Source organism: Podarcis raffonei, chromosome 14 (assembly GCF_027172205.1).
Source record: "Podarcis raffonei isolate rPodRaf1 chromosome 14, rPodRaf1.pri, whole genome shotgun sequence".
In the NCBI taxonomy this organism is placed as follows: Eukaryota; Metazoa; Chordata; class Lepidosauria; order Squamata; family Lacertidae; genus Podarcis; species Podarcis raffonei.
Window position 1 is genome coordinate 35,552,542 of NC_070615.1, and position 23,832 is coordinate 35,576,373.

At 47.4% G+C, this 23,832-nt stretch overlaps 1 protein-coding gene across 1 annotated transcript; it reads right to left on the reverse strand.

The window, feature by feature from the left end:
• Positions 1 to 217: 217 nt before the first annotated feature.
• On the reverse strand, positions 218 to 23,421 carry NLRC3 (NLR family CARD domain containing 3). The gene is made up of 18 exons (XM_053364651.1): positions 22,929 to 23,421; positions 22,139 to 22,283; positions 19,819 to 21,559; positions 18,475 to 18,561; positions 16,449 to 16,532; positions 15,138 to 15,221; positions 14,434 to 14,517; positions 12,550 to 12,633; positions 11,909 to 11,992; positions 10,816 to 10,899; positions 10,019 to 10,102; positions 8,500 to 8,583; positions 8,043 to 8,126; positions 6,104 to 6,187; positions 4,343 to 4,426; positions 3,211 to 3,294; positions 1,858 to 1,941; positions 218 to 421 (listed from the first exon to the last, which is right to left on the reverse strand). The coding sequence occupies exons 2-18, from the start codon at positions 22,143 to 22,145 to the stop codon at positions 331 to 333; spliced, it is 3,018 nt and encodes a 1,005-aa protein (XP_053220626.1). The 5' UTR covers positions 22,146 to 22,283; positions 22,929 to 23,421; the 3' UTR covers positions 218 to 330.
• Between the last annotated feature and the right edge of the window lie 411 nt (positions 23,422 to 23,832).

A 23,832-nucleotide genomic window follows, 5' to 3' on the forward strand; every position in this document is an offset into this window, starting at 1 on the left:
TTCTTCTTGTGGTGTCAACTGCTTTCAGTTTGTCAGGAAGGCACAAACCACTGCTGCAGATCCCCCACAAAATGTCTGAAGCACCGAAGCACCTGCACCAGCAGGAACAAATGTCCAGAATGAAAATGACAAGGTTTGTCCTTTTCCACAACTGCCTTCAACTCAGGCCACATCCCCACTTAGTACCATCCATTGCAGCATCCTGTCACTCCCTGGTGATCTGCCTTTGCACCACATCCTTGTCAGTGAGCCATTTGGGAGGAAGGGGCATGTCTCCAGGGCGCAGGATGTCTGGAATCCCAGAGCACCTCCTCCAGGGAAGTTTCTCTTTCACATCTCCACAACGCAGCTGGGGGCATTTGTACGGATGGCATCAGCAATCACCTTGGCTCCAGATTCACCTATTTTGTTTCCCTGTAAGCTGTGGAGGGAAGACAAAGGGTTGACTCTTAATGCAGCATCACTGTCTTGGCACTGCTCACGGTCTGAGCAGTAATTGCAATTTTCTCACATGTCAGAATCACAAAAAAAAAAAAAAAGCTGTGAGCAGGGGGAGAGGTTGAATGGCTTTCCCTGTTGCACATGACTTTGTTAGGTTCCTTGAACCAGTTGGAGCTTTTGCTCAATGGGCAACTTAATTGAGTGGTGGCTGTTGTGCTTGTGCCCTAAAGGTCTGGAGAGTGGAAGCTGCGGAGGGCGGGCATTCCTGATTTGTGACAGATTTGGACCGGAGTGCTTTCCAACCAATTAATATCTAAAAGCTGGATACAGGGAAGCAGTGGGGCTAGGAAGGACAGCTAACGCATTTTGGTTGCCAAGCCATGGTCAATATTTAGCCAGTCTCAACCCCACAGGAAAGGTTTTTAGGTTGGGATTGTCCTCCAGGCCCACAAACAGCAGCTAACTCTTAACTCCTTTGCTGAATATTCAGGAACTAATCACTATTACAACAAAGAAGTAAAATTAACTGCTTGGGTCCATCATACAACTGTCAGCCTAGGATGCCTGTCCCTCCTCCGGGAATCTGCCCTGGCTCCAACATGCAGCTTTATAAGTCCTTTGTGTTTTTCTTTCAGTAGGAAAAGAGGGAAGGGGCAGGTTGGCTCCTGCGGGAGAAGGGCCAAGGAGTGGTAGCTATAAAAGAAAAGTAATTAGGGCAGAGGGACGCGGGTGGCGCTGTGGTCTAAACCACAGAGCCTAGGACTTGCCGATCAGAAGGTTGGTGGTTCGAATTCCCACGATGGGGTGAGCTCCCGTTGCTCGGTCCCTGCTCCTGCCCACCTAGCAGTTCGAAAGCACGTCAAAGTGCAAGTAGATAAATAGGTACCGCTCCGGCGGGAAGGTAAACGGCATTTCCGTGTGCTGCTCTGGCTCACCAAAGCGGCTTAGTCATGCTGGCCACATGACCCGGAAGCTGTCTGTGGACAAAAGCCGGCTCCCTCGGCCTATAGAGTGAGATGAGCACGCAACCCCAGTTCGCAACTGGACCTAACGGTCAGGGGTACCTTTACCTTTACCATTACCATTACCTAACTAGGGCAGGGCACCCTCTCCTCACTGTGCTTCCTGTACATCTCCACTCTGGCTCCTGAGGTTAAACCAGATACTGATCCATATGTTTTCAAGCTTCTCTGCCATAAATGGGCTGGAAACTTTTTTCCAAAAAAGTTTAGGATCTCAGGAAGAAGAGTTCTGCTTCCATGGTACATCCACCAATGTATGGAATGCAATGTTTGTGATTAAGTAGCAAGTTCTGCTCCACCCCGGCCACCCATCCCTGCCAAATCCGGTAGGGTCTGGATATGAAACGGCTTTGACACACACTTTCTAGACCAAAAGCATTGAAAAGTGAGTTACTTGATGTAGGCGAGGCTGTGGCTTCCAGTCAGAGCTGTGGCAATGCAGATCGCTCCGTCCATGCCCAGGGAGTTCTCTTGGAGGCTGTGGGCAAGAGAACATGGGCATATGGAATCCATTATGCACAGGCGCACACACAGTGTCTGCTCCAGCTTTGTTTCGCTTCCCCCACAAAAGTGTAAAATAACATCTGCCTGGCCATTGAGTATCTACCATACAGGTAGGGTAAGTTCCATCCCACAGCCTAGATGAAGCCCACAAAGCCATTTCCCCTGCATCCCACCCCCTCTTCCCAACATGCAGCCTTTAGGCTTGATTTTATAAAAAAAAATTTAGACAATAACTTCCATTGGTGCAAATTAGTTTTTTTAAAAATAAAACACTAATTGCCCCATGGTATTTTTGGTAGGGTTCATAGCTGGTTCAAACTTCGTGAGCTCTGATTCCCCCTGTCAAAATGTAGCAGTTGGCCTTGGAAAAATATCTCCTATTGGCTTCAAGGGGAGACCATTTTCTAGCTTAATTGTTTGGGCTATTCGTGGAGATCACGGCTGCCGATGGAGGGGCTCGCCGTCCCCTGCCTGTGCGCTGTGACACCTCCAGCAGCACATTCCTCAGCCCCCATAATTAAACTTGACAAAAGTGCCACTCCTCCCTGCCCCAGCCAAGCCTAACTGCTTCTGTGGGAAAGAATGAATGAATGAATTTGTTAAGTCTACATGAATGCATATGGGTAGACTGGGGGGGGGTGTCGTACCCACCCACTTTTGCACTGACCCCCAGAAAGTCAGAAGAGATTGTAGCCCTCAAGCCGAAAAAGGTTCCCCACTCAAAAGCAGTGCTTAAAAAACTAGTTGTCCCCCAAAATACTATTTTGTATTGCTAGTTTCCCCAAGCATTAGAAAGGTTCAGAAGAGCTTTTCACAGGGTCAGCTGTCTTACGGGAAGAAATGCCTGGAGATCTGTGATGGTTTCACAATGCTGTATCTATTTATAAATGCACTACATGAGCAGCCTAGCACCTAGTCAGGTGGTTCTAGCCTTGTATCAGTCACTCCAATAGCAACAACCAACCTTTGCAGCTTTTCAAGGTGATTTTTGCCATCTGGGTGCAAAACCCAAGCTTTGGGGGAGGGAGGTGATTTGCTCTGCCTGGAATTCCACTGCAAAACTCTTAGCCCTAACTCAAGCAGGATACATGTGGCACACATTTTATTGGTTCAGAATTAGCCACCAACCTCATGAGGCCATTAAACAAGCACTTTCAGCCATTATGCAAACCCAAAGGCCATCTCTTGACACTCTTGAATGACAGACTGACCCCATCTGTATCCTGTCCATCATTTTACTTACTTCAGCCTGCGGAGGGCACCGTTAACTTTCAAGGCATTGGCCATTGCCTTGGCCCCTGCCAAACCGATGGCGTTTCCTCTCAAGCTGTCAAAGAAACAAGGAAGAAAAATTAAGGCCAGGTATTCAGTTTGATAGGGACGCGGGTGGCGTTGTGGGTTAAACCACAGAGCCTAGGACTTGCTGATCGAAAGGTCAGCGGTTCGAATCCCCGCGACGGGGTGAGCTCCCGTTGCTCGGTCCCAGCTCCTGCCAACCTAGCAGTTCAAAAGCACCCCAAAGTGCAAGTAGATAAATAGGGACCGCTTTCCAGCGGGAAGGTAAATGGCGTTTCCGTGTGCTGCACTGGTCTGGCTCACCAGCTGCGGCTTAGTCACGCTGGCCACGTGACCCGGAAGCTGTCTTCGGACAAGCGCCAGCTCCCGGCCTCTTGAGTGAGATGAGTGCGCAACCCCAGAGTCGGTCACGACTGGACCTGATGGTCAGGGGTACCTTTACCTTTTATTCAGTTTGATAGTTTTAAAGCTATGGTTTTCCCAGTAGTGATGTATGGAAGTGAGAGCTGGACCATAAAGAAGGCTGATCGCCGAAGAATTGTTGCTTTTGAATTATGGTGCTGGAGGAGACTCTTGAGAGTCCCATGGACCGCAAGAAGATCAAATCTATCCATTCTGAAGGAAATCAGCCCTGAGTGCTCACTGGAAGGACAGATCATGAAGCTGAGGCTCAAATACTTTGGCCACCTCATGAGAAGAGAAGACTCCCTGGAAAAGACCCTGATGTTGGGAAAGATGGAGGGCACAAGGAGAAGGGGACGGCAGAGGACGAGATGGTTGGGCAGTGTTCTCAAAGCTACCAACATGAGTTTGACCAAACTGCAGGAGGCAGTGGAAGACAGGAGTGCCTGGCGTTCTCTGGTCCATGGGGTCACGAAGAGTCGGACACGGCTAAACGACTAAACAACAACATTCAGTTTGATGCTTAAATGAAGCTACAATTCCACAAAGCCAGAAGAGTTGCTGAATTCCAGGTGGGCCACTGGCTGCACCAACTGGCCTAGTTCTGTGATGGCACTTATAAACTTATAATTCCCCCACCCCTTCCTGGATGAACATAGGGTCTGAGGAGTACTTACTCTAGTGTCACGAGGCTCTTGTTAAGAACCAGGGCATCTCCTAGAGCTTTGGCCCCACTCTCGCCTATCAGCGCCACCTGGAGGCTGCAACAAAACAGGGCACATTTAGAACAAACTCAAGGTAGCACCACCAAGTTGTGCCAAGGACACCCGAGCAGTGCTGGAAGGGTCAGCCCTACCATTAGGCAAAGGGAGGCAACCACTTCAGGCAGCTGATGTCGGCTGTTCTGAAAGGACAGCAAATAGTTATTCAATTTATTATTGTTGCATTTTTACAGCCAGGAAAGGGGGATTGTCTGCCTCAGATGTCAAAGTAACTCTGGCTGTGGGTGTTGTGCTCTTCAGGGGCATAGCCAGTGTCGTGTCCTCCGGATGTTGTTGGCTCCCATCAGTCCCAGCCAGCAATGATGGGAGTTGTAATCCAACAGTAACTGGAGGGCATCGTGTTGGCTCTCCCTGATGTACCTTGACCAAGTGATGCTGCTGCTGCTGCTGCTTTTTGCTTCTCTGCCTCAGACAGCAAAATAGCTTGGGGCACCCTTGGGTGTTGAAAGGCCTTCCCCCCCCCCACTTGCCTTGTGTTCCTTTCACCTGAAATGGCTGGTATATTTCCTTCCGCAGGGCCTGTAAGACAGAGCTATTCCGCCTGGCTTTCAACCTGAACTTAACCTGATCTTTTATTCCCCTTCCTTCCCTCCCCCTCCCCTTTTTATGAAGATTACCCGCTCTGGGATCTCACAGCTAATTCTCCCCTGGTCTCTTCACTGGCCCAAATAGGACTAATTTAGCCAGCTAGCCCTGGTGACCTGTTTATTGGATGGATTTTCCCCCTAAATTGATTCTTGAATTCTGAATTTATTGTTATTCACGTTTTAGACTGTATTTTATGCTGTTTTTTGTTGCATTAATTAAGTGTTTTAAATTTGTTGTTAGCTGCCCTGAGCCCAGTTTTTGAAATGGGAAGGGCAGTGTATAAATAAATAAAAAATTATTATTATTTATTTAGTAGTAGTAGTAGTAGTAAGTGCAGGAGAAATGAAGGTGGGCTTGGGTTGGCTTTTAATTTTAGGAAGTTCTGGTGGGGAACAGGCCTTGGACTCAGCTCCCATCTTAAGATCATCAGAAGAGCCTTCTGGATCAGGCCAATGGCCCATCTAGTCCAGCATCCTGTTCTCACAGTGGCCAGCTAGATACCTATGGGAAGTCCAAAAGCAGGAACTGAGCACAAGAGGACTTTCCTCCCCTGGAACTGGTATATTCACATTTTTGAAGGCGTCCTGCACCATTCAGCCACCCAAGCAAAAGGCAAGCAGGAAGGCAGGGCTGAGACCCTCTGGATCTTGCTGAACTCCAGCTCCCATCAGCCCCAGCCAGCATGGCTAATGGTCACAGATCATGAAAGTTGTAGTCCAACAATATACAGAGGGCTACAGCTTCCCCATCTCTTACATTCACAGTTTACTTTCAATAGCTTGGTTATTGAGCCTTTCCACATCATTCCTTCCTCTCTGCATGGTCATTCTGGATTCCAAGGTGGCATCAGCCGCTGAATGTGCTGTTCAGGAAGTCCCTTGTGCCCTCTGCAGCCCTCCTAGTCCATCCCAACATTCACTAAGGGCATGTGGCCCAAGCAGCCATGCACACAACACTGGGCCAGATACAGCTTAAGAGGCCAGCAGTTGCTGACCCCCTCCATGAGTCTTGCATCTTGATAAATCCCCTAACAGGTATTCCATCCTTGTGTATAACATGGAAACTTACTAGAGAGCAGTGAGTGTTGAGTTCACCCTCAGAGCAGAAGCCAGGGCAGCTGTTCCTTCGTCCCCAATTGCATTTTCCTGTAAACTGAAACACAGCAGAGGCAAGGCTTTTATTTTTTTATATATATATATATATATATATATATATATATATATATATATATACACTCTTCCACATTTTTAACATTAAAAAACCTCCCCTACACTTTGAGAAGAAGCAAGAGTTTAGCAAGATCTCCATGTTGAGAGTTTTTGATTATTTTCTCAGGGGTGTGTAGGCGGGAGATTAAAAAAATATGACAAACACACCCTACCTGCATTCTGAAGTGGCATAGTCCTCATTCCGTATAAGGTGCAGCTCTAAGAAGCCCCGAGAGAGCTAAATTTTTGTGGGCACCCCCCCTGAAAATGCTTACAGAGCTCGACTCCAATGAACCCTTTCTATAACTTCCCCGTCCCGAATCTTGGGGGTTATAGTTATGACAGGAACAGATTATTATTTATGGCAAATTCCCAGGGAACTGTTTCACAGAACTGTAATTCCCAGAGATCCAGGTTAAAAGCTATAGCAGCTAAACAGGTGTGAAACGAGTTTAGATTTGCAGAATGAATGTAACAAATGTGACACTTCTTAGAAGGAATTTATCAGAACATTGTATTATCCCTAACAATGTTACTCTCTTCAGTAGTTATGTCTCCAGTAGCTTGAAATAAACACTTACATACTTACTTACTTATTTATTTATGCAAGCTGGAGGAATGTTACTCTTATGTGCAAAAAGTTACACCCCACCCATCCCCCACACTCAGAAGCAGCAGGAGCCTCCCTTTTCCATCGCATCATAAAATTACCTGTGATCCTCAGACTAAATAAAATAAATGTTTATATGGGTGAACATGCAATTCTGGTCACCCTACATGGTCTAAAGCGGTACTGACTGTCCCACCACCTCCAGATTCTCATCCTGCTGCTTAAATAAGCCAAAGGAGCGTCTCCACCCCCATCGTTCTGCCCGGACACTGAGGTCCAGCGCCAAGGGCCTTCTGGTGGTTCCCTCACTGCGAGAAGCAAAGCTACAGGGAACCAGGCAAGAGGGCCTTCTCGGTAGTGGCACCCGCCCTGTGGAATGTCCTCCCATCAGATGTCAAAGAGATAAACAACCACCTGACATTTAGAAGACATCTGAAGGCAGCCCTGTTCAGGGAAGTTTGTAATGTGTGACATTTTAATATATTTTTAATCTTTGTTGGAAGCTGCCCAGAGTGGCTGGGGAAACTCAGCCAGATGAGCAGGGTACAAATAAATTATTATTATTATTATTATTATTATTATTATTATTATTATTATTATTAAAGTGATTTCAAAAGTGATTTGTTTCCTTTAACCATAGCTGTCACCTTACAGATTTGAAAAGAAGGGACGCAGCCTCGAAAATAAGAGATCAGCAGCCAAAATAAGGGATTTTCCCAGCACAGGTATGTTCAACTTCTGAGCCAATGGCAGAAAGCACAGCCTGCAGCCAAACGAAGCCTCAAGCAGTGGTTCCCACAGCGCAGCAACCCAGCAGCAAGGGAAACCACCGTCACCTCTCCACTGGGAAGCGCTGAGCAAAGGCGAGTCCCCAGGCAACGTGGCCAATTTGATCAGCACAAGGCATGCAAGCTCCACCCCCCCAGTCGTTCTTAGACTCCTTATTGGGTGAGCAATGCAGCCAAGCAACACATTTGGAGCCTCCCTCCTCCCTGGCTGACGGGGGGGGAGCTGCTTCCTTTGAAACCCGGGAAATTTAAGGGACATAATCAATAAGGGACAGCAACAGGACACGGCGCTGAGATAAGGGACTGTCCCACCAAATAAGGGACGGTTGACAGCTATGCCTTTAACACAAAAACTGCTCACACTATTGAGGCTGAGTGGGAGGCAAAAGTCAGGGACTTACTCCAAGACAGAGAGACTCTCGTTGACCTGCAAGGCTTGGCTCAGGGACTTGGCTGCTTTGGACTGGATGAAATTCCACTGCAAGCTAGAAGGAGAGAGAAGGAGAAAAGGAATGAGGACCCTACCACACATTCCCGCATGGTACAGCCCTTCCTAGACTGTACCACTTCAGCATGTAAGCAGGGAGGGGCCAACTTGGAACCAGTTTACCTACAAGATCACCTTGCCTAATATACACCCATCTGACTGATTTGATTGGTGGAACTGGTGCTGTTACAAGTGCCAGCCACATAATGCTCGTTCTGAAAAATAATGCCAACATCTAGGCAGCAGTCTCAGATTATAGCAGCCAGTTCCAAATCTTTGAGACACCGCTTTGCAAAAGCCTGAACAATCCTGTTTCAACTCTTTGGATGCATTTATGCTTGAGCAATGCAGACTAATCCGCTGAAACTCACTGCAGGGAAGTGAGCGCTTGGTTCTCCTTCAGTGCCAACGCAATGGCCTGGACACCTTCATCATGCAGCAGGTTGGCAGCCAAGCTAGAAAAAAAGCCCAGGGAAAATGAGAGTTAAAGCAATGCAGAGCTGGTTGCAAGAGCTGGTTGGCTGGTTCCAATTAATACATGAAATCCAGGCCTTGCCACTTTGGCCTCAACCCCATCAGTCCCCCCAAGGCCTTCTGCCTGACCACAACAAATGCCTTGTCCTGCTTCTAGAGCAGGGGTAGGGAGCCTCAGCTTTGAGGTGGCCCTCCAGACCTCTCTATCTGGCCCTTGGGACTCTGACCAGGCCACGCCCACAACTGGTCCTGCCATGCACCCTCCTTCGGTGTTTTTGCCAGGCTGGAATGTGTCCTTGGACTTTCACCATGTTTCTAGGTTGCCTGGAGATTGGAGAGAGATCAGGGGATGTGTGAGTGATGGGACAAGCTAGCTTACAGTACAAAAAGGCACATTTACTGATTAATATTCTACAGCTTTTTAAATGTGTTTGTGGGAGGAGGGGTTGTTGTTTTGTTGTTTGTGTTTTAACTCTTTATTTGTGCTTTCATCTCATATTTTTGATCTGTGAAGTGCCCTGAGATCGTTTGATGGAAGGGAGTATATAAATCTAATAAATAATCTGGAATGTGGCCCCAGGAAGGCTGGGAACGCAGCTCTCAGTCTGGGAAATGTTCTCTGCCCCTGCCTGGACCCTTCATGAGTTTTCTCCTTTTCTTCCCTCATTCCTCCTGCACTCACACACCTCCCTGAGAATGTTACAGCGCGTGAGCCTGGAAGACAATAGCCACCATTCTGGGAGGAGTTTGACATCGCTCCGCCGAATGTTCCACATCAGCGTAAACATTTCAAGCTGGCTAGATGGGATGATGTGTCCCCTCCTCCCCTTGCACACTTTTCTTTGGGGGTTCCCCCCCCAAGTCAATTCCAGGAGACCTGGGAGGCATGTGGAGAGGAGGGAAAGCCCTGTTGTGCAAGTAGAGAAGAAGAGTTTGTATTTGATATCCCGTTTTATCACTACCCGAAGGAGTCTCAAAGCAGCTAACATTCTCCTTTCCCTTCCTCCCCCACAACAAACACTCTGTGAGGTGAGTGGGGCTGAGAGCCTTCAGAGAAGTGTGACTGGCCCAAGGTCACCCAGCAGCTGCATGTGGAGGAGCGGAGACGCGAACCCGGTTCCCCAGATTACGAGTCCACCGCTCTTAACCACTACACCACACTGGCTCTTTGCGTAGGGCTTCTGCTGATGGCAGTCATAAGATGAATAGAAGAAGAAGAAGAAGAAGAAGAAGAAGAAGAAGAAGAAGAAGAGGAAGAAGCAGCAGCAGCATTTGCTAAAGTTCTCCACTCCAGAATTCTATGATTCTATACTACCCAAAGCACCAAATTAAGGACATGCTGCCAGGCCGTAAAGCCTTTTAGGGTGTGCAAAATATTTCTCAGAGCCCCTGTTTTCCAAAGGCCAAATGACTCACTCCAAATTCCTCAGGGTGCTGTTAGCTCGAAGGGCACTGGCAATCTCTTGAGCTCCGTCTTTGCTTATAGAGTTCTCCCGCAGGCTACAGGCATATGGAGAAAAGTCATTATTGCATCCTTATCAATGCCTTCGTTGTTTTTCACACACTGCTCTTCCCCAAGTGGAAGGAAAATAGTGGGGAGGGGGGCAGACTTCCATAGTTCTGTTTCCTTGCCAGAGGAATCACATATGTGAAAGAGGGAAATACCAGCAGGCACCCAAAACAAGCAAAACCTGTTTTAATGAGAACCCAGAGTCTCAGCAACCTCGTGTCAAGCCCACACAAACTAGTGCACCTGCCTCACCGCAAAAATAAATCAACCAGATCTTATGGGGAAGTTTCACAAGAGCTCTGAATCAGGTTTAATTGCACAGCCTGATTTTGCGGGCACTGGCGGAGGAAGGGGGGTGCGCCCCAGGTGTCATCCCTGAGGGGGGGGTGACGTCACTGCCCTGCCCCCCTAGGATGCTCGCCACGGGCGGCGCCCCCCTGGGATGCTTGCCCCGCCCCTGTGGGCAGCTCGCCCTGCCCCCGGGTGCACAGCATGTGGGTGCTAGAGCAGCTAGCCCTGCCTCTGTCTGCTGGTATGTGATTCAATCAATCCCACCCCAAAATATTCATTCTAGGAGTGCCCAGGGGCTCTTCTTGTGCTCTCTATAGCAGTGCAGCCACCATGCTCTCTTTCCCTGAGTCTCCTGAAAGAACTGTGGCAGGCGATGGGGTTTGGAGGTGGCAAAGCATAGGCTAGGACTTACTTGAGGCTGGTGAGGCCTTGGTTAGAGCAGAGGGCTCGAGTGAGCGCAGTCACCCCTGTGTCGCTGATTGAGTTGCTCTGGAGACTGAAGAGGCAAACACAGAAAAGTGGAAATGGGGGAGGGAGGGAGGCACGCTGGATTTCGTCTTAATTCTACTCTTACACGCAATCCGGGCTTGGCTTTCAGTTAACCCAAACAAACACCCTCAGGTATCTTCCCCTCAGAGGAGGGATGCCAGAGAACTCCAAATAAAACTTAAGTGGGAGCAGAATTTGCTGACATTCATTGATTTTTTTCCATTGTCTGGAACAGAAATCAATCTTGCGAATATGATTGGGATTGGGATTGCTGTTGTTTTCAGCAAACAACATGTGACTTACCATTTGCATTGTCTTCCTTTCTTTCTCTCCTTCCTATTTTTTTATTTTAGTTTTACTTACCTTAGTACATCAGTTATAGAATTGTCATTGGTTATCTTACAGTCTTTGACTGTGTTTCATTTGTATCAAAAGGAATGGGGCAGCATAAAGTTAACGATGACGTAACTTGCATAACTTATGTATTTTTCTCCCAGCAGACAGTGAAACAAATGATGTCGGCTTGGGCAGAAGATGAACTGCAGCAGCACAGAAACAGCACCACATGCAGCAAATACAGGGCAGAATGGACAACGATGCCTTCTTACATCCCTACCTTGTGTTGAGGGAGAGGAAAACCTACAAGTGTGTGGGCTGTACCCGTTGAAAGAAAGGATGCTGGCACAGTCCTCCAAGCACAGCCTTGGAAACAAGCTTCAGGGGCTCATAAAAAAAAGCCTGCCTTGAAAGGAGGGCTTTGTAAGCCCCAGGAGGACAAAGGATGTGGGACTAGGGGAAGTTGCAGTTCCCTCGAGGGCTGCGGCATCCTACCAGGGTCCCTCAGACTTTGTGCGCCACCACAGGCTATCAGGGCAACAGAGACTGAGGAAAGGAAGGGGGGAACTCTGCTCTCCAGAATCACCTTGCTTTAGAGAACTCTCTCAATAGTCATTTTCAAGGAAAGGAGGGAGCAGCAAAATAAACACATGTGGGCAATGGAGGCGGAAGTCACTTACTCCAGGGTTAAAAGGGTGTGGTTCACCTTCAGTCCTTCTGCCAGGGCTGCAGCACCAGTGTCTCCAGCACAGTTACTGGACAATCTAGAATACAAACAAAGGGAAACGTAATGTGTACCAGCAACTGCCCATTCACTAGACATTACTTTAACAGCAGGATTAGCAACCATGCCCAGGGCTTTAAAAAACTTTAATACTATGTGTGAGTGGCGTGTTGACTAACAGTCACATTTTGACCAAGCAATTTCCCCCAGTAGAATGCATTTTTTGCATGTGGTTTTTAAGGCATGCTTTACCCTAGCTTATTCATTTTTTGACTCATTACTCGGTTGGAGAACCGCACTGCAAGTTTGGGAGACGTGTGGGTTTCGATGGAACTGTGTTCCTGTACTGTGCCAGAAAGTGTGAATTAGGTAGGTTTGCCTTTAAATGCAAACTGAATCTGAAGTCTCCCCCACTCCCTGCTGCAGAGGCAGGATGGGGAGTCAACCCTCTTCTTTACCATGGTGTAGACGTCTGATGAGCAGCCTTTGCCTCCATGCTACTGGGCACTCTCTAAAGAGGTGCAGACCCCACAGTGAGGGCAATGCCACTGCCTCACAATCCATGCAAATCTGTGAGTCAATTCTCTCGGCTCTTACATCAGCTCCTTGAGGCCCCAGTTAGTCTTCAGTGCTTCTGCTATTTTCTTTGAACCTTGGGGTCCAACTGAGTTCTTCTGGAGGCTGCAAAGGAGACGACATCCTTAATGAGCAGTGAGCCGAGGGAGGTCGTCCCCCAGCCCTTTGATCAGCAGCTGCAGCGCTGCCACTTTAAGCAAACAAATATAATCCCTTATTGTCATCGCAAATATCCCTGTGAATCTGGAAATGTGGAATCAATAACTCATGTTCTTATGAACTGCTCCTTTTATCATTATAGACATAGGATTTTAATTGAGTGCTTTCATGGAGATTCCCAGGAAAAAGATGCCTTTTATGGTGTGTTTTTTTATTCCTTTCCGACCCGAATGGACCCATCTCTTCCAAGGAGGAGGAAGAATAAAAGCTTATGCATGTAAAACTTGCCAAGGACTAATTTTAGCAAAATTATAATTTTGTTCTCTATGCCGGTTCTCTATTACTGATACCGTTACTATTACTTTTATTGTTTATGGCTCTCTCGTTTTGTTTTGCTTGGTATTATTTTACATATTTGTACAAAGCTCTTTCTTTGAATACTGGTCTTTGATTATTATATCCCAGCTCGATCACTGATATCATATTCAGCAACACGGTTAAGCATCAGCAGAGTTGGCAAAGCTCATCTGACAGCAACAAGAAACCAAGTCATTAGTGTCATCAGCCCAGTCCTATGGAATGCTCTGCCAACAGAGATTAAGCAGGTGCCTTCTGTTTTAACTTTTGAATGCCTGCTGAAAACATTTCTATCCCACCAGGTTTGCGCAGGCAATAAAGCAGATAGTTAGTTAGTTAGTTGATCTCTGTTAGTTGATCTCTGGCTCTAACTTTTGCATGGCTTTTATTGCATATATTATGTTTGTTCTAAACTTCTTTGAGATATCCATATCTACAGTATACCTATATTTATATCTATTTAAATAGCAGTATATAAATACTTTTATAAATAACTAAAAGCCAATCACACCATTGCTAATTGCTCGTTTGGTGTTATACCTGTTCTTCCCAGAAACACAATCAAACAGGCTTTAGAAGGCAGTACGTACATCAGAGAAAAATCAAATGGCATAGTTTTTCTTGGATTGTACTGCAGGTCTGATGGGCTGAATGTTAGCGGAGGGAAAACCTCTACAGACAGAAACCTAGCACATCAGAGAGAAGGCTTTTAACTGAGCCATGTCATTGACACTCCCCTTTTCTACATGCAGGGTTTGTTGCTTCCCAACAGCAGGGATGCCTTCAACCATGCCAAACCACCCACCCCAGTACCTTCAGCCCGCAGTGTAACAACCTGAGAAAAGTTTTTCTTGTTTAACTGCTAATTGCATAAAGGTAGAGGGACCCCTGACCATTAGGTCCAGTCGTGGCTGACTCTGGGGTTGCAGCGCTCATCTCGCTTTATTGGCCGAGGGAGCCGGCGTTTGTCCGCAGACAGCTTCCGGGTCATGTGGCCAGCATGACTAAGCCGCTTCTGGCGAACCAGAGCAGTGCACAGAAACGCCATTTACCTTCCCGCTGGAGCAGTACCTATTTATCTACTTGCACTTTGATGTGCTTTCGAACTGCTAGGTTGGCAGGAGCAGGGACCAAGCAATGGGAGCTCACCCCATCACGGGGATTTGAACCGCCGACCTTCCGATCGGCAAGTCCTAGGCTCTGTGGTTTAACCCACAGCGCCACCCGCGTCCCAGCTAATTGCATACACAGGCCCTTATCTAGCTCTAGTTGAGATGTCAACCTAAACACAGTTTTAGCAGCCAACTGCACAGACTGGAAGAACAGGCACCCAGGAAGGAACAGATGTGTAAACCATGATGCTGCTTAGCAAAGACCAGAGAGACGCACTGCAGAGTCCTCAGGCTGTGGTTGCTGGTGAGAGCCTCGGCCAGGCATTTGGCACCTTCTTCCTTGATGGTGTTGTTCTGGAGGCTGAAAGAGGAAAATAAACTCCATTACTTTTTCCAGCCAGCGTTTGAGGGGCAGGAAGCGACAAATGTTCCGACCTTGCCACTGACAAGGGCTTTGGTGAATTTACGCCATTCCGCAATTTTCAGGTCTCTCGCCAACAGTTCACAATGGCCTGGCTTGAGTGTTTTGCTATAGTTTAGTGTGGCTCTCCAGATGCTGCAGGACTACAACTCCCATCCTCCTCCTCCTCCTCTCTGTTCATTGGCCATGCTGATGGGGGCTGATGGGTCTCGAAAACATCTGGAGGGTGCCAGGCTTAGTCTGCATGAGCTAAACATAATCTTAGTAAGGAGTCTGAAAGCTTTCACTTCTGCTTTGAGTTGGCAGTGTGCCATGTTCTCGAGTGCTGAAAATCCTGGGGTTTCCCTAATCATTCAGAGACCTTTATTTTCGTGCGTGTGGATGAGGCCCATCTGGGCATGCTTCATGATTGGCACAGCCAACTCAAGTTTGGTATTAGAGGGAGCCTTTGTATAGGCTAAGAAGCAGCAAACTACCAGACAGTGGCATGGTGCTATATTGAATGCCATGCACATCTGCCTTCCCCTGTCGGTTAGAGACCAAGAAAAGCAAGCACTTACTTGAGAGAAAGCAAGTACTGGTTGATTTTCAGTGAGTCAGCCAGGGCCTTTGCTCCTTTGGGTCCTATGGAATTACTCCGAAGACTGAATCCGAAAAAAAGTAAAGAAAGGAGAGAGGACCAGGGTTACCTAGTGGTGGAGGAAGGGGGTGTGGGGTGTGTGACCACCCCGGGTGCCATCACTGGGGGGGGGGGGTGTGACAAAATGAGTTTTTTTAAAAAAATAATAATAATTGGGCTCACAAAACTTTTTAGGAGTGACTTGGTGGTTTAGGCACCTGCAGGTTCTGCGTTGCCTGAAACAGCAGTGTGGGACTTGCGTCTACCTACTGCCCCTCACTCAGCTGCCCTGCAGCTGAGGGGGAGGTGGTGGAGAGGCTCCAAGCATCGGAGAGGCTTGCCCCGCCCCCGTAGGCACGGTTCATCCCACTCCCGGCTGGAGGATATGCCCCCACACCAGGCACCCAAGCAGCTAGCTACGCTGCTGGGGTTACCTATAGATTGCTCATCAAGACCTCCTTTATACAGTGTCCCTTTCATCATGTTATTCACAATGACAGTATCAAGGCAGTCATACAGTGGTACCTTGGGTTAAGTACTTAATTTGTTCTGGAGGTCAGTTCTTAACCTGAAACTGTTCTTAACCTGAAGCACCACTTTAGCTAATGGGGCCTCCCGCTGCCACTGTGCCGCAGGAGCACGATTTCTGTTCTCATCCTGAAGCAAAGTTCTTAACCTGAGGTAATATTTCTGGGTTAGCCGAGTCTGCAACCTGAAGCGTCTGTAACCTGAAGCGTATGTAACCCGAGGTACCACTGTACATGATTCCCCCTTGGGCACAGGCAACAGGTCTCTCTGTGCACATCTCTTGTCCCTGGGTTGTCATCTGCTGTGCGTGGGATAAGAACATGAAAAGCCTTGCGAGATCAGGCAAATGGCCCACCTAGTCCAGCATCCTGTTCTCACAGTGGCTGCCTGCATCTGTGGGAAGCCTGCAAACCGGACCCAAGCCACAAGAGCACTCTCCCCTTCTGTGGCTTCCAGCAACTGGTATTCAGAAGCATTGCTGCCTCTTGACTGTGGAAACACAGTGTAGCCACTGTGGCTAGTAGCTGTTGAGAGTCTTCCCCTCCATGAATTTGCCTAATCCCCTTTTCAAGCCATCCAAGCTGGTGGCCACCAGCCTTCCCAGTGACAGTGATTTCCACAGTTCCATCAGGGGCAGGTCATCCCACTGGCTGCTGGTTGCTGATCCCTATTGCATGCATGGCAAACGCCAAACCCTTTAAAGCAGAACTTCTGAGATACTTACTCCAGCGCCATCAGGCTCCTGTTGACCATCAAGGACCGGGCAAGAGCTTTAGCACCTTTGTCACCAATCTTGTTTTCCACCAAGCTGTCCAGGGATGTAAAACAAAGGTGGTCAAATGCATTTTCTAAGTAATATAACCCATTCCTTATTTACTGGACCTGTAACTCTATTGGAAGTTGCCTTAGCAGTAATTTAATAGTGCTCTCCTCTATGTCTGGTGTGGCCCGATATTTATTGCAAAAACATATAGACTCTTGCTGAAATTTGAATCTGAAGAAGAAAAGGTTAAAGAAGGCATGATCAAATGGGCAAAAGGTTTTGGTTATAATGCACCTGAGACCCTCTGCAAGCAAAGCAAATATTCTGCCACTGATCTATGGCCTTCCCCACCTTCGTGGGCACCTATACATCTCTCTGTCTGGGGATCTGAGATCATCAGGTTTGCTCCTTGTAGAAGCGCTTAAGCTGCTTTCCTCCACTGTGCTCTACTTTTATATTTGCAATTAATTCAAATGCAGCAAAATGCCACAAGATTCTGGTGATCTCTCCTACCACAGGAAGCAAAACCCTTGCAAGCACTACCCTTGGGGACCTCTCACTGCCTTGCAAAGGGGAGTGTGCACAGCAGTTCCTTTGCAACTGTAGCTCCTTTTATTCCTAATCAGACTGCGAGCTCCTCCAGATGAGCTGTTTGTTTATCCTGATTTGCTAGCACAAAGCTCACACAGAGGTCAGACTTAGTCAAGTCTTTATTGAGTATTCATCCTGATTTGTTTGCAGGTGTTTTCACACCTGCCCATTAATCATTCATCCACCACACACCTTTCAGTACATTTCCCCTTCTCTTTCTCAAGCACAAAAAGTCAGTTTTGTCTTGGGGTTTCTTTAAAGTAGATTTGTGGGGCAGAGCGATTTAATACACTTTACTTTTGCAAACCTCAATTTCCCAGTAAGCACTTGGATCCCTCCCACAACAAACTGATGGCTTGGAGGTACCCTGCTAGATCTGGTTCCCAAGCAAGTGAAAATCACATACAAAGGCACAATACTAGTACAGTGGTACCTCGGGTTAAGTACTTAATTCGTTCCGGAGGCCCATTCTTAACCTGAAACTGTTCTTAACCTGAAGCACCACTTTAGCGAATGAGGCCTCCTGCTGCTGCCGCGCCACCAGAGCACGATTTCTGTTCTCATCCTGAAGCAAAGTTCTTAACCTGAGGTACTATTTCTGGGTTAGCGGAGTCTGTAACCTGAAGCGTATGTAACCTGAAGTGTATGTAACCCGAGGTACCACTGTATATAGCAACCACAAAAGTGCAGACGGGCACATGACTGTAAAGACCATATACGGTACCCTCTGCAATGCAGGAATCACAACTTTAAAAAATCAATGACAGATAACCATTCAACTTCTGTTTAAGAACCTTCCATGAAGGAGAGTCCACCACCACGTATTTTGAGGTGGTGTCTTATTCACATGTGGATTGGTAATTATAATGGTAGCTTATGAATGTTTGGTAAACCCTTATGGGGAATTTTGTTTTGTTTTGTTTTGTTTTGTTTTGCAATTATGACTGAAGAAGATTTTCTGAAGCAGGGCTTTATCCAAAAGCCTGCTGTCAGCTCCTTACAGCTTTCTCCAACACAATAACAATATCTTTTGCAACTGTTTTTGAAAGCTTTGCTGATATGCACACTTTGCAATTGTAATAATATTTTGTCTTTCTATTGTAACTTCTTATCAATATATGCTTGCTCATGGGCGTAGCCAGGATTTTTGTTGGAGGGGGCAGAACCTCACATCCGTATTGATTTTTATTGATTATGGGGGGGGAGATCCCCCCCGTACCCCTTGGCTATACAGTCATGTGCCCTTCAGCCTTTTTTGTGGTTGTTCCCAAGCAAATCAAGCATGAATGTAACTGCCACCCTAGTTAGAGGCAACCACAGTTGTCCCACAATAAGCCATAAGTCTGTACACATTGTGCAGAAAATAAGTACTGCACACTTAGCTATTCTGCATCACCTGATTTTCTGAATCTGACAGTCCTTTCCGCTCAGCACGCTGCCCAGCAGGTCCATAGCACTGTCTTTAAACTGGTTGTAGTCTAGCCTGGGCCAAATTATGGCCGGGGGTGGGGAGGGCCAGGAGGAGAGAGAACAAAGCATATTCTTAGTACATACAACCAGAGGAGAGAGAAAAGGTGGGCGAGTCATGTGAGTGTGGCTGAGAAACAGGCCATTTCTAGGGATGTAAGAGGGAAGAGTTTGCCATTCTGTCCTGTATTCCTCACACGCAGCACTGTTCCCGTTCCACTGCAATTTGTCTTCCTCCCAAAGCCAATGTTATTTGTCGCACTGTCTGCTATGGCAAATTTACACAATTGGCTAATTAATTAACTGCGTAAATGACGTTGTCATTACGCTATTCCACCCAGTTCGTTTCATCACGATGAAACCACAATGAGAATGGGAAAGGGAGGAACCCCATAATCCATCAAGTAATCTTTGCAGCCTGAAAGCAGCAACAACTGTGAATACCAATCACATTCTCTGGATCCACTTCCCATTCTGGACAAATAAGCAAACATCTGCAACTTCCACTCCTGTTTCCATTTCCATTTTTCTCCCTTCCCTTTTAAATTCATTCGTTTATTTATATTTTATACATTAATTCACATTTTATATATTTTTTGACAAAGTAATAATCATAAATAAATAAGTATAAAAATGCGCACCCCACCACCAAGACCATTCCATTGTAACTATCCAACCTCCCAAAATTTCAACACCTCTTGCAATGGTTTGACCCCTTTCCATTTTAACAGAACAAATTCTACAAACACCCTCCATATCTCCTCAGAATCATTTCTCTTGCATATTCCCCATCTTACCTTAATGGCACATGTTAATTCATCATTAATAGCTATATCCCACACCTCTTTATACCATTCTTCCATTTTATATTCAGTTTGCCCCTTCCACTTCCAGCTGTCAATAAATTTGTGAGCAAGTCCTTCATAGCCTATGAACCTTCCACCTCATTGTAAATTGATAATAGCGTTAACTCTGGACTTTTGGTCAGCTTTAACCCAGTGATTTCTGTTATCTTTCCATTTCCATCTGAAGTCTCCCACATTCCTAGTCAACCTGTTTTTTGAGCCGCCATCCTGATTTGTTTGCTATGGCCCTTCCCCTCCATAACCATTATTCAGAGAGGCGTACTACCTCTGAACTTCATCCTTCAACCAGCATGGCTATCAGCTGCAGTCCAGCAAAACCTATGCAGAGGATCACAGGTAGCTCTCCTCACCCTCTTCTTCCTGTCCTGCCAAGTCCTGGCTCCCATCAAGCACCGAATGTGACCTACCTGAGATTACTACAGTAGTGGAGCTGAGAGAGAAGGCTCTGGAAAGCATGGTAGGTGAGGCAGTTGGAGAGGTTTGCCTCTTCCACACAAACCTCTGAGGTCTGCAGGAGATAAGCCAAGGCAGAGCAGTTGACCGGCGTCAACATCCCAGCCAGAGCCTCGCTCTTCATTGCCTCCTCGAGGCTCGCGACAACTTCCACGTGCTGAATCTCATGTAAACACCGCATGAGGTTGACGGACCTACAAGAGACGGCTTGGTCTGCTCCCAGGAGGTTTTGCAGGAGGCCAACCACATGACTTCGGTAACCGTGGTGCTCGTCTCTTGCCAAGAACCAATCAGACAGGACTTTGTTCACCTGTGGGGCGAGGAGGCCTGAGAGGAAGCGCACAAAGATGTCCAGGTGCCCATCCTCGGACTGCAGAGATCTTTGGAAGGCGTTTTTAAAGTGGTTGAGGAAGCCAAACTTTGGCCAGGACATGCCACTCTCCACAAAGAGGTCAAAAAGAGCCCGCTTTGCGGAAGTGTAATAATAGGTGGCTGCCAGGAATTCTTGAACTGTTAAGTGGGGGAAGTAGTAAATGGTGGAAAATGGAGTCTCTTCCTTAAGCAAGAGCCTATTGCACAAGCTAACTTGGAGAGAAGAGAGGTCTACGCCATAGGCTTTCATGTCCTGTTCGTGGAACATATATTTCCTCTTGATTAGGCTGTAAAACGCCAAGCGGCCTAGGCAGTTCATCATTTTCTTGCCATTGTTCAGCAGCTGGTCTATTTTGAGGGCTTCCTTCTGTTTCCCTGGCCAGTCGCTACACAGTGCCATTTTAAAGTAACAGGAATAGATTTCTGACAAAGTTTTAGGAGCAGCCAATGCTTCTGGAGATTGATTGGCGCTCCTTAGAAAGTACCCCATGGAGGACCCGCAGGTCTGGCAGAAAGCTGGCACTGTGCACAGTATGTACAAAGACCTGCTGGCCTTGAGATGCCGCAAGACACCATCGGATAAGCCCTGGTTCTCAGCAAACATGTGATCTAAATGGTCTTTGATCTCTGCATCTCCAAAGCCCTGCACTTCAGTCATCCGGTCCACTAGACCTCCTGGGATCTGCGTGGTTGCCGTTGGCCGCGAGGTGATCCAGACAGAAACCTCTTGCAACAGATTGCCTCGGATGATGTTGGTGATCAAGTTATCCACCTGGACCTCCTTTCGGAGGTCTGTGCAAACGACGGCATTGGAGAAATCCAGCAGAGTTTTAAACTGATCCAGCCCATCCAGGATCAGAAGAGTCTTGGCCGTGTCGATGGAGAGAAAGCTGGGCTCAGCTAACTGGGGGGTTGCCAACCGGATCAGCTTCTCTGCAGAGAGTTTGTCGTAAGCATTCAGTTCCCGGAAGGTGAGAGGTAAGACAAAGGTAAAATCCTTGCCAATCTCTCCCTTTGCCCAGGTGTGGACAAACAGCTTGACCAAAGTGCTCTTGCCGATGCCAGCAACTCCAATGGTCACCGAAATTCGCGGGGGGATGGTGAATTTGGACAAAGGCAGGAAGAGTTTCTCCAAGGGGATCTTCTTGGAGATGTTCCTCACTCCTTTGATCGTTTCAATCTGTACAAAATCATGTTGCTTCTGCTGGAGATCGGTCAGCCCTTCCACCAGGAGGAGATCAGTCAGTCTCTCTAAGGAGGTTCCTCCTGTGCTGGTGCCACACCAGCTCTGCAGAGTCTCCATATGTTTTTGCACCATCAGCTCTGCGGCGGAAGAAGTCGGAAGAGGAATTAGAACGGGACGCAAACACCTTCAATCACTTATATATTTATTGCGTTCACATTTTACCTTTTCCCCACCCAAGGAGCTCAAGGTTCTCCTCCTCATTTAATCTCCACGACAACCCTGTGAGGTAGGTTAGGCTGAGTGGGGATCTGAGCCCTGGTCTCCCAGGTGCAACTCGCTAACCACTATACCACACTGGGCAGGCTAGGACCCACCACTGGCACCACAACTGGGCAGAAACTCATCAGAACCCCCAAAGGGCAAATCAGTGGTGTCAGCACAGGCTTTTGTGGGGAAATGCAGGTTTTGTTACAGTTTTGTTGACATAATTAGGGGGGCCAAATTTCAAAGGAGGAACGTGAATCCATGTCATTGTTCACACAGGCATGGATCCCCAGGATGCTGGAGGTAGAGAAATCAAGTCTTTTTCTATCATTGAGTTGGTGAGTGAAACCCTCCTCAAAAACAATGAGCAGGAGGAGGGGAAATAAATTTCTCCAAATTTGGGGGAAAGGGGTTTCTGCCTACCTTGCTAGCAGGACTGACTGCCCACTTACCATCCATCGGGGGTTTGCTCTGACCATCACCTGGAGCACCCGAACGAGCACCTGCACGTGGGGGATGGAGGTCAGAGATTCTACTTCACCCTGCTCTGTCCATGCTGCATGTGGAGATTCCCTGGGCTAGCCTTTCTCCATGGTTCTGCTGGAGAAGGAAGGGAGGCCATAGTTTGCAAGTGATGGATAGAGAGACAGAAAGCAGAAGTGGACTGGGTACCTTCAGACAATGGTTTGATATTGCAATTGGATCACGAAAGTATCACAGGCGGATCGTTGCAACTGGGTTTTCCCCACTTATCAGATTTCCCTCAGAAAGGCTAAATCTGTATTAAATGGGGGGATTTGGCAATAGTAGTTAGGTGGATGGAGTCTGCTCTGAGTAGCATTAGCACTGGGTACAACCCAAAGACTTTTCAAGGAACAGGGAAGATGCAATGATAAATGCTGTTGGTTTTTGTTTGCTTAGTTTTCCTGGTTTGTTTGTCATTTCATTCTTTACAAAATCTGATATATTCTTTTTTTCCTTTTTCTTTTTAAACTGTCTTCAGTTTCAGATGGAGGGAAAGGCAGGGTTAAAAAGAAAATCCTTTTAAATAAATACAGAGTAATCCAGCTTCAGCTCATAATGGCATTCTACAAGTTGCATAGCTGAGTCATTCAGATACACATAGCTTAGATAATACATATGCTCTCCTAACCTGCAGGGAGTCTGCTATGGATGCACAAGGCTGGCATCCCTCCCAGTTCATGACTCAGGAACTTATCACACTTGACTCGGCTGAATTACCTGCCACGGACGCTGCCCCACTGCTTATAAATAATTCCTTCAAGTGTTCGTGTGATTGGCCTCTGAAATGAGAATAGATTATGCCGTTCAAGGCATCACCTAACTAAATAATCAGACACCCATAACACTTTCTTATAAATACCACTGGCTTGGAAATGCAACTGAACTTTCCTGCAAAGTAGTTTGAAGCTGTGGGTTTTCTTGGCATGTGATTAACTTATCACATCCCCTGCACCCTATTTGCATTAAGGCTGCCCCCTTTGGAGATGATCTCATCTAAGTCCAGCAGTTCACATTATCAGCCCCACCCTGCAGCCAGCCCAGTGATGAGAAAATGGGTTGAGGGGGGAAAGTGGTTGTTGGGCAATCTCTCTCACCAACAGATTTTTCCCTTTAAATGCCAAACCCAAAAAAAAATCAGAGGGGGTTGGGAATAGAAAAAAGAGTAGAGTTGGAAGGGACCCTGAGGATCATCCAGTCCAACCCCCTGCAATGCAGGGATCTGCAGCTGCCCCATACGGGGATCGAACCTGCAACCTGGCGTTATCAGCACCACGCTCTAACCAGAGCCAACTTTCCCATAGGTCTTAGTGGTGCGTCACACCAGGGCACTGGCCTCTCAGGGGCGCCCCAGCAAGTGGAGGAGCTGCATGGCTTTGTCGGCGACCTCCCCTTTCCCTGCATGCACGCCAGCTGTGCCCTGCCAACCATAAGGCTGGCGGGTGTGCAGCTTCCCTCCCAAGCCTCTGCGGGGATCGCTCTCCACCCGAGGAGGCTTGCGCAACTTCACTCCTAAGCCTCTGCGGGGATCGCTGTCCCACAGCGGCACGGGGGAGAGTTGCGCCCCCTCCCAGATGGCTGGCAGTGTGCAGCTACGGCCACCCCAACACTACCCGTGGTAATT